The 17,462-nt window shown below is 37.2% G+C and overlaps 2 protein-coding genes across 2 annotated transcripts in view; one reads left to right on the forward strand and one right to left on the reverse strand.

The window, feature by feature from the left end:
- The window catches only part of LOC105038563 (agamous-like MADS-box protein AGL11), a 104,001-nt gene that overhangs the window by 61,061 nt on the left and 25,478 nt on the right, over nt 1-17,462 (forward strand). The window lies entirely within an intron of this gene.
- LOC105038567 (CLP protease regulatory subunit CLPX1, mitochondrial) lies at nt 51-11,286 on the reverse strand (the record flags this gene model as incomplete). Its single annotated transcript, XM_010914408.4, is given in 14 exon segments — nt 51-233; nt 748-906; nt 1,127-1,249; nt 1,338-1,400; nt 1,757-1,861; nt 2,012-2,111; nt 2,204-2,274; nt 3,617-3,673; nt 6,361-6,438; nt 6,530-6,604; nt 8,134-8,184; nt 10,665-10,744; nt 10,921-11,018; nt 11,225-11,286. Coding segments are annotated over 13 exon segments (1,053 nt in total). The 3' UTR covers nt 51-161.

A 17,462-nucleotide genomic window follows, 5' to 3' on the forward strand; every position in this document is an offset into this window, starting at 1 on the left:
TGACAACAAAGAATAGAGATTCCAAAAAAATGATGACTTGGACAATGTACTGATGCTTAAATTAGCATGAAATATCACTAATTAAAGAGTAAACTTCATATACAAGGATGATAATTACATCGATATAAATGGAGATTTTACAATACACAGTCTGCTAGATATTACATGCTCATGGCTCTAGACGAGAGTTCAGATTCTCCTTCCAATTCACCTCCTGACCCATCAGTCATTGCCTGCAGAGTTCATCAATTAGACTTGTGCATTTAAGCATTCAAATTCTTTGTTTTTTTATTGTTCCCCAACAGACAAGTGATTAACATGCGGGATTGGATCAGCTGTTACACACAGATAACGGCCAGATGTGAAACGTCTGCACTTAAGCGTTTTACGGGTACCAACCCAGAAATTGGTAAAATCTTAGGCCTTCATTTGTGCCAGACGGCAATTAATGTAAAAGTGTAACAGCTGGTTGACAATTCAACTAGAAGTTCAGATTCACCCAAGGAAATAGTGTGGTAGAATCTTATCGAAAAATGTGTGGTAGAAATGGTGCAGCTTCTGTTAAGTAAAAGCTTCAGATATGCAATGTTTGGAGTACAGAAATTTGACGGGAATCCAGAGCATATGTTGTGGCTTAGAAGATGTCAAAACCCTTTTCTGTATTCATTTTGTTCCAGCTATGCTGTATCAAGCTCTATGTTTTGCAGAAAAACAGAATTTAAGATTCATGGAGTAACATGTACATACCGTTCGATCCTTTATCTTGTTTTCTTTAAGGTAGTGTTCCAAAGCTCCATCCCCACGAAGAATTTTAGCTCCACAACCTGGTCGGTCAACAGAGCCGACAGCTTCTTCATCCACCACTACTGCATCTATTCGCTCATCACCTGTCTTTAGATCTGGAATCTGAAACCAAGTGAACCAAGAATTTAAAGTCATTAAAAATTCATAACTAAAAGGGAAATAGCTAACATGTGTTAATCCTGTGAAGTGATATCCTACAAAGTCAGATACTGGAATACATTGTACAGTGCTCAATCCCTTCGCTATTTGCTGGATCATTTTGTTTAAGTTGATTATAAATAAGCAAAGGACAGGAAAATTTGCCAAAAGTCAAAAAACATACCTCATACATGGCATCTATAAGAATATTTTCCAATATTGCTCTTAAACCTCGCGCACCAGTATTCTTGGCCAATGCTTTTTTAGCAATCAGCCTTAGTGCAGTGTCTGTAAAATGCAGCTTAACCTGGAAGAGGCACTCACATAAAGTCACAGAAACAAACAGTTTTTGTCAAATAAAGGCACAAAATAATCAGTAGAACAGGGACACTCACACTGTTCATGCTAAATAATTTCTTGAATTGTTTACCAACAGCATTCTTTGGCTCCATCAAGACCTGAAGTTAGCCAATTTTAGAAAACTCGACCACTAATTTAAAAGAAGAGCTGACCAAGTAACATGATTGTTACATTCAAAGACATTCAAGCTTAAAAGTTTGAGCTAAATAATTTTAAAATTCAAGTTAAATTGAGCCTCCCCAGAATCAAAATAAATTCTGTAAATAAAAAGACAGGTACTATAGTTTCACCCAACCAACTGTTAATGCAACAGCCAAACAAACTTGACCCACCCACCAGATCAAGGGATAAATATTAAGTCAGCAAATTACTGAATTAACATGATACATAGTTGAGAAGATTGAAACAAATCTCTTGAAAGAACAAAAGAGAGCAAATCCAGACTGGCTACTACCCGAACAAGTTGGTCCTCACTCAGTGCTGACAAACTAACCAAGACTGGAAAGCGTCCAATAAATTCTGGAATGAGTCCATATGCTATAAGATCACTACTTTCAACCTGTGAAAATCACGTGCATATCATGTTAATTGTGACATTTGTAAGGAAAGAAGTCCATGTCCCTGTGCAAGGTAAATTTATTATGTTGTCAATGATACAAAGGACATCAATGGTTTTCCAGTCATGTCCTTTTAGTTTTTTGATGCTTACTGATTCCAACAAGGATGATGTCACTACAGCATTTGTTAACCCACCAGTTCTCATGTTTGCACGTACTGGCGCTCCAAAACCCATAGAAGAATCTTGTCGTCTGTTCCAGACCAAAAAGTCAGGCCCCCCACAAGCAGCATGTTCAGCAATAAATACTTGAGGAAGATTGTTAGAAATATTTGACATTATTACCTTTCAGAAATTGTCTTTTCCAAATCAATAAAGGCACCACCACATATAAATAGAATATCTTTTGTGTCTATCTGCATATCAAACTAGTGTGAAACTACGATAAAAGAAATAAAATTGCTAAAACTATTATCACTATAAAAAGTTCTATTAAGAAGTAACTTTCTATTATCTACTAATTCAAACTTACATGGAGTAGCAAACAGAAGGTAAATGTCAATGTGGACCTACAGAATACCCAAAGAAAACTTATACTAGAAAAGGATGCAAACGGTGACAGCCCGGTCTATTTCTTAACTATTTATTAAATGAACAAGCATGCTGCAGCAGAAAATTAAGTGAAATTTTTACCCTAATTATTTATCAGTCAATTATGTCTATGATGGTTGCTATGTTGCAAATTTTCACAAAGTAATGATTTATTCTAATTAGTTGGAAGAGTACAGTGAACCTTCTAGAACAGTCAGCCTGAACAATGAATATTCCTTTCACCAATGCTGCGTGTAAAACATAATACATGTCCACAATCAAGTAGCAAGGAAACAACAGTATATTTATTCCCCAACGACAAAGTTTACATGTGTTTCAAATTTGCAACAAAAATACTTGAAAAGGTTTTATATTTCGAAATATGTTTACAGTAATGAGTTTATTTATTCAATTTGTTTTAATCTTTATGGATGATTTATATGCAATTCAACCAGATGAATGAACATATAGGAGATGTTAATAGGAGACCATTAAGAGATCCATGAAGAGGAAATTCTAAAATAGCGCCTTCTTTGGCCATAAGGAATCTCGAAACAGCGGTATTATTTTATTTCATGGTCTATATCAAGACTTCCCAGGTGCAGTTTCCTTTTTCTGCCCCAAATTTCCAGATCATATATAGATATCATGACACTAGATTAATAGAATGAAATGGAAATATGTCTGTGCTATGACTTGTGTCCTAGTGTATGAAACAATTTTGCATGGCCCATCTACTTTTTTAATATACATTAGGCATCAAGGTAGAGGGAACTAGGATGAGTTTAACTCCAGCAGCATCAAACTTTCTGACTAGACTAGTCTAGCAGTGCAAGGGCCTCAAACACCGCATGTTGGACAAAAGTGAAAAAGAAAAGTTTCACAGGCCATGGTTACTCTGTAACTATGAAACTCTTAAGTTGATAAACTCTGATGGGTTACTCATTACACTTTTGAGATCATACAACATCACAAGCATACATAATCAAAATCTAAAAGATGCAGCAAGACAAGCACATTGCTTTAGACATGACCGGACCAAAACCAGAAATGCCTTGACTTTAAGTGGCAAAAACATGCAGAAATAATAGTTCAACATTAAGAAATAAAAAAAAGTTGGGACAGTAAAAACTTTTAGATTCTAAAGAAATATCATGCCTGCAATACCTGTATATTGTCACCACGAGGGTGCTTCCGAGCTCCCTTCTCTGGAACGTTGACTATCTGCACAAAAAGATATTTGAATTTCAGTTCTTATTAGAAACCAAAACAAGAGTACCACATAATTCACCTCGGGCCATCAAACCTCCATAATGATTAGATTAAAAAAAAACATTGATTTACAGCATAATGAAAACACTAATGCAAAAGAAGGATTCCACAAATTTATTCAACATATTAGCAATATTGTAAGTCTCAAGCTGTCTTTAGAAAAGTTTTGCTCAAGTTCAAGGACCAACGATTCATGAAACATGTTAATCAAATCAGATATCATAAGGAAGCTGAAATAATAATTATGTGATCTGCTAGATATCAGGCATCTGGAAGAACATTTTCGGACCACAGCAGAGCCAAACCAAGTTTTTGATCTATAGTTTAACTGATAAAGGACAAAGGATTCATCCACCAATTATCATGTGGCAAAAACAGTTTGAGGATATCTCTGCCAAGAATCAACACTAGACAGATAGCATTATTATTTTTTAACGCAAGTCAGACAATGGAATCAAAAGCACATAGTGTCAAATCATGAACGTAATAAGTTCTCATTGCTGAGAGCAGATGAATGAAGACATCTATCCAGGGATTGTTGGAAAAGTTTAGATCCATATATCTCTCTAATTTGTTGCAAATTTTTGAGTGCTTCAAAGGGCAGCACCTGTTCTAGGGCCACATGTATTTCTTGCATATCAATAGTCTACTACTTACAAATCGTGCCCTACTTTTCATAATCATTGCTATCGTAAACTCGGACAAGCGCAAAAATGAGGTATTATGAAACACACTGACATAATTAATTTTAGTCTTAAAGTGAAATTGATTATGACATTTTTTTTTAAAGGCCAGCTTTGGAATCCATATCTCAAAATGCACAAGTTTTATTTTTATCAGATAAAAAACCTATTTTATCCAAATTCGCGCTAATATTTATGTATATGCAGTATATAGATGCATTTTGGTTCTTAAAACTCAGAAGTTCCATAAATGTGAAGTTTCGATCAGCAGAAAAGTGACATTTCTAATATATATTATAACAAATTTCCTCATTCTCATTCAACCTGAAGCATCTGTGCAACTCCCCATCCCTGCTATGGAACTGCAGGGACTTAAATCTCTAATGATTTATAGAACAAAAAAAAAAAAGAAAAAAATCATGTTGACTGGCACGTGATGCATGTTTTCAGGGAATAATGAATCATCTTACAAAACTCAGGCATCAGAAGAAATGGATATCCAAGATCATATGTGCAGCAGCATCCACCATAAATCAGTCAGCACAAAGGGATAGAACTTATTGGTGCTTCTAAGCTTCATGTCTTTCCCTCAGAACCAAGATACTTATCAGCACACACACTTATGACTGTAGAGCTACATCAAGGGAAAGTAGGTTATCTAATCATAACTTTCGTTACCAAGATTAAGCACAACCTATTGCATGAGGCTCCCACTATTGTGGAGTCAAGCGAGGGTCAAATGCACGTAACCCTACCCCCATGTGCAGAGAGGATGTTTGCATGCTTGGAACATTGAATCTCCAGATTGTAGTGGAGCAACTTTACCATTGCACCAAGCAAGGTTTTAAATCCCCTAGAATGGAGCTGTTTAAATTTTCCAATGGAATGGGATGCGCTGTCATCCCACCCTGACACTTGGGACAAGGGATGTCCCAAAATGTGCTGATAGAAATGCTAGGATGATGGTGGGACAGTCCTTCCCAACACATGGGATGGTATCCCGTCTTGGTGTCTCGCAGAACATCTCATCGAGACTTGAATGCTTGGCACCAAGGCTCACCCTCATCATTTACCAACACTCCTCTTCTAAAATCATATCATCTATAATATATTTCCACTAATCAAATACACTTAACCATCGTTTAGAGTCTTCTTAAATGCATACCATCTTGCATCGATGCTGAAATGATACTCGGTAGGGGGGCATACTGCATGTTGATAAGCTAAGCCAACCCGTACCAGATGTACCAACACCATGCTAACACGGTAAAGGTGTGCAGTCCAATACCAAGATTGCAAACCTTGCTTTGAACTGTTAGCTGCCTATTAGTATTATTCCAATTGTGCACTTATATTGATCGATCTAGCAATCTAAACAATATATGGTGTCTTAAAATTTTTGTCAATTTCTCATTAACTGCTAACAATATATCTATTTAATCCACAAATATTTGAATCCAAGTATTTAGACCATTTGTTAATTATGATCATTGGTATAAGTACAACAATCAGTTGAACCAAATGGGACAAAAGAAAAAAGAAAAAAAAAAAAAGAAAGACAGCTTGCCATTCCTCTTACATTTATAAATAAAATGAATAAGCTCATAGATCTATGATTCAATCAAAGGGCAATAGATAAATGGACCTATGATGAACTCATAATAACTTTACAATATCACACAAAACATATGAAATATGCACTTCTATTCTTTTGGAAATTATGGGGATGGTATCATGCATATACGGAAAAGACAAAATTATTTGTTCTTATGCTATCTGATGATTGCTAGAGCTTTGCTTTATGTCTTATGGATAGGAAGTGGAATACTGCAGAGCTCCTAAAGATGGTGCCCAGGGTCTCGAATGCCACGCACATTCACATGATGTACAATCTAGTTAGTGATAAATACATATGAAACTAAAAGTAGTAATACTAAGGCATGATACATGACTTACAGTTCCTTCTAGCATTTTCAATAATGCCTGCTGAACACCTTCACCAGATACATCTCTACTAATATTTAGGCTCTCAGCCTGCAAAGTCAACCATTAATAATGGCTGTCAATGAGATGTAAATGAAGCCATCTTTAATCAATAACTTAATCAGCGATTCAGCATGAATACCTTCTTAGTTATTTTATCAACTTCATCAATGTATACTATTCCCTGTTGAGCTGCTTGCACGTTGAACTCAGCAACCTAACACATTTAAAGAAAAAAAAGGTGCAAGTCAGAATGTTTGAGGTGCATTTGCAAAATATATGGGACACGGAAGTATAAGGATTCAGCATTTTCTTGAAGCTTTTAGGATTCATGGTAGCACCAGATCTGAAGCCAGATATGTGGAAGCATTAAGATAATTTTAGAAATAAGTGATTAGACCACTTACCATATTTGTAACTGATGCATTATTCTACACATTTCATAGTAGTGTCTATAGATTTGCAGAATACATAGAAAAAGTTCGGTACAATTAGCAAGAATGTAATAGCACACCACTTTGTGCAAGTATCAATTTAATTGTAGAAATTATGATATCAAACATGTATTCATGAGAAAAATATATCCTTAGTCCAAGGTCAACTGCAACAGAACATTAAAGGATGATTACAGAAATGCTTATGTGACTTGCCAAGTAGGCCATACAGGTTTCAGAAATCGGCACCAATTTAGAGAGTTTACATCAGACTGACAGCCAGTTGTAAAATTTTCTTAATCCTACCACAGCACTTTCTCAACATGTAGTTTGTTGGTATGTTTAAGATGAATGAACTCATAAGGAGAAATAAAGAGGAAATGAGAGAGTAACTTCTTAAATAAAAAATGGGAGAAAAAAGAGGATTGGTGTTGACAGATATATTCCATGAGATAACCAGGACCAGCTTGTTTTACAAAGGGAGACTAGGACATTCTAAGGGAAGAGGTTTTAAGGTGCAATACACAACAAAAGACAGCAAGTAGTTAAAGACAAAATGCCAACATCTTCTATAAGACAAGATACTTAGATTATAAACAGAGGTAAGATAACAAAGATTCAAAACTTTTCAAGTACTATTTCATGAATATTTATGCAACTGGGATCATTATTATCCTTGGTAATGTCATGTATCTTTCAGCAACCTTCAGCATGGCCTTCGTATAGCCAATTTATTGACGAAAAAACCAGCAATTCAAGACACATTATGCATATAAATAATTAAACAACTTCAATCATCGCAAAGTAATAACTGAAAGCACCAATGGACTAGCTGAGCAAACTATTACTGGAGCAGGCATTTGAATTGCATCAACAAGCTCAATAGCATCCTAGTACTGTTCATAGGTATCATAGGAAAGGTACATTAGAAACAGCCAAAAAACATTTAAAGGAAGGAAACTGAAAATGTCCTATTAAGGACCTAATGACTGCATTTCTTAAATGGGTATCCTCATTATGTTATATTACTTTAATTGCATAATTAATTGACCAATTGATTATTTTTAAGCAGGGCATACAACTAAACATATTTTTGAAACCATTAACAGGAAAATCCTGTATTCTTGCAAAGAAATACAAATAAATTCGGCAGTTCAGATTATAGTTACCATAGAATGTAATGACAAATAAGATTACAGTTATCATATTATGCATTCAATTCTCTTTAATATCATGGACACCAAGATAATAAGGTGGGATAACCAACAAGCAATGATAAAACATCTAAACAAGGAAAAGTCCAAAATCATACCATAAGCAACTTGTACAATATTGATTCAACATCCTCTCCAACATAGCCTGCCTGTACAAATATTTATCCATTCAGTTTTCAGTACTGAAATGCAGAAAGCAAATAGAAAGACATGCAGATAAGTTAACTGTGGTGTAATAGTGAAATGTGTGTCACATCATTATCTACCAAGTAGAAATTGCTTAGTTATCTCTTGTACAAATAAAGCATGTAATCCGATAAGCAGCTACACAGCTACTCGGCAATATTCCTTAATTATTTAGCTGTTAAAGACCTCGGCATTGGTCAAATAGTCAGCTAAAATTGTATGAATCTTCATATTCCTATTACTTAAAAACTTACAATATTTCACAATTCACATGCAGCATAAAGACACATGCAGTAATGCAAACAAAAGCACAAATTCTGCTTGGGCCAAGTAAAATGTGTTTTTAATTCTCCTATTCCTCTTTTTTTTTTTTTTTTTGCGTTTCTCCTCTTCACTTACCTTTTTTTTTTTATGCTTTATTATTTTGTTTTATAAATTACAATTACCACCACTCCTTAATCTTTGTTAACTATACCTTTTGCCGAAGGACTTACGAAGAGAAAGGGAAAACCTCAAATAACATGGATGGAAGTTGTGAAAATGGATATGACAAGACTTGAACTAACACTAGAGGTAAAAAAGATAGGAATATTTGGTAACTTAGGATTCATAAGAGGGACACAAAATTATTGGCACAAGGTTTGATGGTTAAGATTATGGTTTACAATTGGCACCTTCCTCTTCTCCATTTTTCCAACCCCACCCAAAAATATAAAAGAGGAAAAAGAGGGAAAAATCTTTGTCTTTTCTCCAACTCCATACAAGAGCAGTCAACAGGTTAGCTTAGGCATAAGTTTCATAGGCATGTAAAAAAAAGTCTTCTCACCTTTAAGACCTAGCAAAGGAGAAGATTCTGTCCCTAAATAGCTTGTTTTGCTGATTTTCTTTACAAAACCTATCAATGACCAGGGCCTCTTGCTGACCTAGTATGTAGAGAATGCCTGCCTTGAAAACCTAGCAAAGTTCCTAACTAACTTGTTTTCACTCTTTCGTGTATCAATGCCAGGGGCCTACTGATGTCCCCCAAAAACAATAAGAGATTACTGCAAGGTATATTTCACAAAACTAGCTAACAAGCTCTGCAATCAATTGATCAAATAAATGAAAATTAAATTGTTCTTTATCAATACAATACCTTCCATAGCACATATGGAGCTTAATCTTCATAAAAACCGAAATGATTTCTCCCACTACAAAAAAAAAAAAAAAAAAAGAACATCATACAATCAGATGCTCCATAATTGACATTCAAACACCTTCAGGATAAGCACCCTACATGCTGAGATAACAGGGTAAAAAGTAAATCACCTAGTTTGGGCAGGCTCTAAGATCAAAGAATAGAGGGAAAAAGAATCCAACCAACCATTGATATATTTCTGAAGACTCTAAACCTAGTAAAATATCTGGATTGCAGCTTCCAAAGGCACCTAACACTGACAAAACCCCTGTTTACGTTAAGCTTACAGAACACTCCTCACCTAATATCTTATTGAAAAACATTCATGAGCCCACAATACCTTCTCAAATGTTCCACAAAGGGAGCAGTAAACTTTATTGAAAACTCACCAACTTTTGTAGCTGTCATGGAGGTTACTTGATGTATATATATATACCTCCATGGAATATTTAATCCATGTAATACTTAGTGCAACTGAGGTTAAAAAGAAAAAAAGAAAAAAAATCACAAAGACTACCTAAGCTGAAGTATCCTCCCAAAAAATCATTAAGGCCAAAATATAGAATATGATCCAACTTAGATGTAGAGTAAACCTTAACCAGAAAGCATCTTTCTCTTTGTTATGCTTTCATTGCATCCTCACAAAAGCATATTTTTTTTTAAAAAAAATAAACATTTTAAGCTAGAACGTAAATTGTTTACCAAAAAGTAATGGACAATTAAAAAAAAAAAAAAAGCAGATGGCAGATTTGACACAAGAATTTCACTCTTCCTTTTAAAAGAACTAGTCCATGAGGATCTCATAGATCAAGATGAATTACTCATACCACCATATAAACTGGCCGTGAGTCTAATTTCTAAAAATATCATCAGATATTTATATTTTTCTTCCCATTTATGGAATTTTCTTATGATGCATGTACCAAGATACATGCATAAAAGCACAAAAGTATACCAACACAAGCACGTGAAAATTTACACGGCGAAGATAAAACTAGAATCTTCCATTTACAGAATTTCTTGATTTTTCTCCCAGCTTCATGCAAAATATGAGAGTTTTAAATAGAGGAACCATTTATAAGGTAATTTAAAACAATCAGAGGATAAAATATCCTATGAAAATCATAAATATGTGCTGTAAGAAAAAGTAAGTAGGCTAGGAAAACACAACATAGAGATACTAGGATCATAGGATATACTCAGAAAAGAATATATAATTTTTATTTTCAAAATAGTAGGGAACTAGAAGACCATTAGTGCACTTACCTGTGTCAGTGTTGTTGCATCTGCTATAACAATTGGTACATTCACAAAGCGAGCTAATGTTTTTGCAAGTAATGTCTTTCCTGTCCTTACAGAGAACACAACAATTTATATGTAGGTCAGAACATCAATCAATAAGATCGAGTAGACGATTCCTTGTTAGTTCTCATGATGATAGATAGGACATAACAAGTGCCAGCATGTTCAGCAAAACCATCACATGATAAAAATGTAACAAATAAAAAGGCAGATACTATACCTGAGCCAGTAGGGCCCATCAAGAGCACATTGCTTTTCTCTAACTCTACATTATCATCATCATTTTCAGCCTCAAAATTCCCTGAATCAGCTCCAGATCTGTGTATTTTCAGTAAATTCAGCTCAGCATAAGCCATCAGAAGACCATCACAAGAACAAGCAAGTTTTCGATGCCTATAAATGCAAGCAACAATCTAGATATGCTTAAACTTAAAGAAATAATATACGTAACAAGACAGATCAACATAAGCCAAAGGATTATAGCAGAAAACTGAAATAGATATAAAGGTTATATTGAAACATACGCTTTCGGCAAAGATGCATGATAGATTCTTTTATAGTGGTTGTACACAGCCACAGATAGCACCTGCAATTTTTAATTGGATTCTTGAAAAGAAAATCATAAAACAAAAATTCTTGAAAGAATTAAAAGCATGATAAAAAAGTGAGACAATTATGATTAAGATAAATAAATTCTCATTATCGGTTTAACCAGATAAACACAGTATGCGATAAAAAGAATAAAGAAATCAATCATGAGACTTGGTAACTTGAGAGATGAAACCAGGTATTACAGAGAATTCTCTTTGATCACTCAATTGACAACACAAAAGATTGATCAAAGAAGAAAGTAGACTCAAGCAAAGCATCAGGTGCCAGAAAAACAACAGTAAATATATAGAAGAATACATATTGCATGAACTGATAGCCTGCCATCCACAATAATCATCAGGAAAAATGAATTTATTCTTCACTATCCCAATACTGACTAATCACTGTGAGCAAGGCAGCAAGATAGCTGTCCAAATTCATAGTTACCTTGGGACTCATTTTGCTTCTACTTACCAGTTAAAAGGATTGTCAGCACATCCCCTTGCAAAAATCAATCTGTTCTCTACTAGGTAATTCACTGAAAGACCCACCTATGATATACCGGAATCATATAATCAAAGTTATTCTGAGCGACTTTGAATTTTTTTTTTTTTTTTCCAAAACACATCCCTAAGGGAGCAAGGATGAGTGAAAGAAAGTATGAATTTTGTTTTTAGGAGGAAAATAAAATTGAAAAGAAAGCATTATAAAGATAACAAAGGCGATCAATCTTTATTCTAGGAGTCTAAAAGATGATAAGACGATGGATTCTTCACAATATCTTCATGGCCAAGTCTTAATTCTTCATCCCACATTTTCCTTCTATTCTCTTCTTCTGATCCATTCTTTTTCCTTTTTTTTTTTTTTTTTTTTTACCTATTCAGAGGACCTCACCATGTTTTTGGGTACATTAGAAGTGGGCCATGGAATAAAGATGAACAATTTGATATAAAAAGATCAAGTTGAAGAACTTAAGTGATTTTGTAGGGTGAAAAATGAGGTTATTTGGTGGACTTTTTGAGCAGAGAGATGAAGACCAGATCTGAAAAATACTCTCTATTACATCCCTTTAACTCAGCTTGAAAGGTAGGTGAATGCCCGAAAGGACCATTCACTTTTGGACGATAAAACCATCCTCCACCAAAGTGGCTCATATAGGGCAGATTGTAACTTATAGCAGTCTTGCCAGCAAAGCATGATCTGCATTGAGCATGTCTTTTTGAGAGAGTACGAGAGAATATTACGATGAATTTGCTCGCCTTCATTCACTTCATTGCAATTTCATGTGAAACTAGCAGAACTATCCGCTTAAAAATTTGAACTTTCTCTTCACAGAAAGGATGTTGTTGAAAAGTAAAGAGTAACATGAAATCAGCCTTCACCTGGCAGGGATGGTGTTGGGGCAAATCAACTGACCCCCGACTCTGACTCTACATCGGCCAAAGGAATATATTACTCCGACTCATAATCGGTTGACCGACCGACAGTCGGCTATTATCGACCGACAACAAATAACTTGATCAACCTCCGACCAAAGACCATCGGCATATCAGAGTTACCAACCGATACACATTCGGATCTTCTATCGATTTATCTCTACCGACTTATCAGTATTACCAATATATAGTCGGTCCATCTGCTCAACATATCCTAACCGTTATGAACGATTATCGACTACGTGTTACGGCCATTAATGGGAATAAACAACCCACTAACTCCACGATTATGGTCCGATAATCTAGCGCCATAAAAAGCGGGACCACGTGCTCGACGGTTACATCAAAATCATCTACAAAAGGAAAGGTAAACGAGCAATACAGATAAGGTAATTCTGGGCCAAGACTCTACTACACTATACACTCTTATCTGCAGTTCACCAACCTCCTCTCTAACTTAAGCATTGGAAGGTCCCCGTCGAACACAACTCCGGTCCGTGAGAACTTTGTCTTGCAGATGCTTTTCACCGGCGACAGACGACAGGGAGTTGACCGCAACAGATTCGCGCGCCAGATAGGGGGAGACTACAGTTAACCATGCCGAGAATCAGAGCTCAGCATTCGACTGGATCGGCGAGACAATCTTCCCGTCGGGAAGATGTTCCTCCCCCACCTCCGGTAGCAGAATCTAGTTCCTCGCGTCCTGTGGTTACCACGGATGCGCAGATTACTGCACTCATGCAGCAAATGAAAGTTTTGACAGAGGCGGTTCAAAACCTCCAACAACAACAAACCCAACAGCAGTAGCAGCCGCCAGTGGAGTAACCGGTGGCTCAGTCAGTGCCGTCTAGGCACAGCCGCCGTCCTCCACGACGCTCACCCTCCTCATTTCCGGAGCGACCATCTCGATATTTTCATCAAGACAGACAACCACATTCTCGACACTCTCATCGTGCCACCCACCATTCACGACGTTCTCCCTCTCCTTGTGCACACAGTATCAAGAAGGAAAAACGACCGTGGATGCCTTCTGCTTCTCCTTCTTCGAGTTCTTCAAGGGGTTCCACCCCCGGAGTTTTCCAGCAACGGCGACTTGACGACTATGAACGCAAATTCCGAAAAATTGATCGTCAGCTCATCCAACTTCAAGTGGAAGGTCAGAAGTCTTTCAATGACTACGATTTCACACTGCCCAGCCTTTCTCTCGGTGCATCTTGGATGAACCGATTCTCTCTCGGTTCAAGATACCACAGATGGAGTCATACGATGGCTCCACCGATCCGATCGACCACTTGGAGAGCTATAAGGCTCTCATAATGATCTAGAGGACAACCGATGCCCTCTTATGCATTGACTTTCCGATAACTCTTCGGAAGACTGCTCGAGCTTGGTATTCCGGACTTCAGTTAGGGAGCATTAACTCTTTTGAGCAGCTTGAGCATTCTTTCGTAGCCCACTTCAGCACAAGCTGAAGGCCGCCACGGACATCCGACAGTCTCTTCTTAATCAAGCAAGGTAAGACAGAGACATTAAGAGACTTTGTGGCTCGTTTCAATACAACCACACTTAAGATCAGAGACTCAATGAAGATATAACTATATCGATCATGAGAAAAGGTCTAAAGAGATCCAAATTTACTTATTCTCTTGACAAAACTCTCCCTCAGACCTATGCTGAACTTCTGGAGCAACGTACAAGTACATTCATGCGGATAAAGCTGCTTCTAACAGACGCCAAACAGACGGAAAAGATCAAAAAAAGAAACAAAAGAAAAGTGAAGCTCCGGCCAAATCAAGTAGGCCGACTGTCAACAAAAGAGCTTCACCTCGAAGACGGAGTCCGAAGCCGAACTATGACAGGTATGACTCCTACACTCCTCTCTCTGCTCCTCGTGCGCAAATCCTGATGGAGATCGAAGGAGCAAAATACTTACGACACCCCCCACCAATGAAAGCACCATCGAAGAGCTGAGATAGGAAGAAGTACTGTCGTTTCATCGTGATCACGGTCACGATACCGAACAATACATCCAGCTCAGGGACGAGATAGAAGCCCTGATCTGACGAGGCTACCTCGAAAAGTTTCGAAAGGATCAACCGACTCAACCTTCTGCTGACCGATAACCTCAGCCACAAACTGAGGAGACTATCAACAATCGACCGACTGCAGGAGTAATCAACATGATCTCTGGACACCAAACTGGAGAGCAACTTTCGAAAAAGAGTCTGCGAAGAAACGACACTCGATAATGTAATATTTTTTTGGAAGAAGATGTTCGGAGAATTCAAACTTCCCGTGATGACCTGTCATTGTCTCAACAATGATAGCTAATTATGATGTAAAAAAAAATTTAATGGATAATGAAAGCTCTATGGATGTTTTGTTTTACTCGATTTTCTTCGAATGCGACTACCGACTGATCGACTTAGAAGAATCTCGACGTCATTGATCGATTTCACAGGGGACGCAATTACTGTGGAGGGAGAAATCACTCTTCCATTAACCGCAGGAACTGAACCACAACAAAGTACTGTTCTCGTACATTCACGATTATCCGAGTTCCTCGACTTATAATGCCATACTCAGACGACCTGATCAGAATGCTCTAAGAGCAATAATCTCGACTTATCATCTACTAGTCCGATTTCCGATAAAAAATGAAGTCGGAGAGATGCGTGGAGATCAACAACTTGTCCGATGCTGCTTCCTAGTTTCCACACAAAATAATCAACCTGAAGACTCTTTGTCTGTCGATAAACTGAATCAAAGAGAGAATGAAGAAAGAAATGAACCAACCGAACAACTAGTTTCCATCCCATTAAAAAAGAAAATCCTGAGAAGACGGTTCAAATTGGATCATAGTTGTCTGATCCGAAGCGACAGCAATTAATAAATCTAATGAGGGCAAATGCTGACATTTTTGCTTGGTCGGCAACAAACATATCAGGAATTCCTCCGGAAGTAATAATCCATCGGCTAAACATTGATCCAAAGATTAAACCGGTGAGACAAAAGAAAAGACCTTTTGCTCCTGAAAGACAGAAGGTCATCGACGAAGAGGTCGACAAACTCCTCGCAACCGGCTTCATCAGAGAAGCTACCTATCTCGATTGGCTCGCCAATATAGTGATAGTGAGAAAGATCAATGAAAAATGCTGCATCGACTACACAAATTTGAACGAAACTTGTCCGAAGGACAGTTTTTCTTTGTCAAAAATTGATCAACTAGTTGATGCGACTTCGGGGCACCGATTCTTAAATTTCATGGACAACTTTGCAGGCTACAATCAGATTCGGATGGCATCCAAGACGAAGAGCATACCGTCTTCGTAACCGACAAAGACATCTACTGCTATAAAGTAATACCTTTCGGTTTAAAAAATGTTGGAGTCACATATCAACGCTAGTCAACAAAATCTTCAAAGCACAAATCAGACAAATATGAAAGTTTATGTGGACGATATGCTGGTGAAAAGCCCCAAACCTCAGATCATATTCGAGACTTGAAGGAAGCCTTCAGCACACTTCGCGACATCAGATGAAGTTGTATCCGATTAAGTGTGCGTTTGGAGTGACTTCTAAAAAATTCTTCGATTTCTCGTATCGGAATGAGAAATCGAGGCCAATCTCGAAAAAATAAAGACTATCATCAACATAAAACATCCAAACTCAAAGAAAGAAATACAGCAGCTCAACGGAAGGATTGCCGCACTCAGTCGATTCATATCAAGGTCGACAGAAAGTGCTTGCCTTTCTTCAAAATTTTAAAGCAAGCAAAAGACTTCTCATGGTCAGATGAGTGCCGATCCTTCGAGATCTGACAAATACTTTGTTTCTCCACCATTACTTACAAAACCAAAGATCAGAGAGATTTTATCTCTACTTGACGACATCGATGGAGGCGGTTAGTTTGGTGCTTATCCGAGAGGATAAAAATCGGATTCAACGGCCGATCTATTACACTAGCAAGGTGCTTCACAATATCGAAGTGAGATATTCAAGAGTAGAGAAAATAATCTACGCTCTAATTATATCATCGCAACGACTTCGTCCGTACTTTCAAGCACAGCCAATTGTTGCCTTGACAGATCAGCCGCTGAAGGCAATCTTGCACCGACCTGATACGTTGGGTCGAATGATAAAGTGGACAATAAAGCTCGACGAATTTGATATACAATATCGCCTACGTCCATCAATGAAGACGCAAGTTTTAGCCGACTTCGTCGCCGAATGTACAATACCAGATAGTAAATCTAAGGATGAAGTTAATGACAAAATAAAGTAGGCCACAACTCCCGAACCCGACTTGACGTCGGCATAGGTGCTACATATTGATGGAGCATCTAATGCACAAGACAGCGGAGCTGGTCTCATCCTCACAAATTCCGAAGGGATTATAATAGAATATGCCCTTCGATTCAATTTCAAAGCTTCGAATAACCAAGCCGAATATGAAGCATTTTTAGTCGGCTTAAAAATTGCCAAAAAGCTTGATATCGACAGTCTGAAGATCTTCACCGACTCACAACTGATTGCTGGACAGGTTAAGAGCGAGTTTGAAGCTCGAGATCCTATTATGATGAAGTATATTCAGAAAGTAAAAGATCTAACTTCAATATTAAAGTATTCTAAAATCTTTCACATCCCAAGAACAGAGAATGTTCGAGCCGATGCACTTTCGTAACTCGCAACCTCTTCTTTCAACTTATTGGGTCGGACATTTGTCGAATGTCTT

This window comes from Elaeis guineensis, chromosome 1 (genome assembly GCF_000442705.2).
Source record: "Elaeis guineensis isolate ETL-2024a chromosome 1, EG11, whole genome shotgun sequence".
NCBI lineage: Eukaryota > Viridiplantae > Streptophyta > Magnoliopsida > Arecales > Arecaceae > Elaeis > Elaeis guineensis.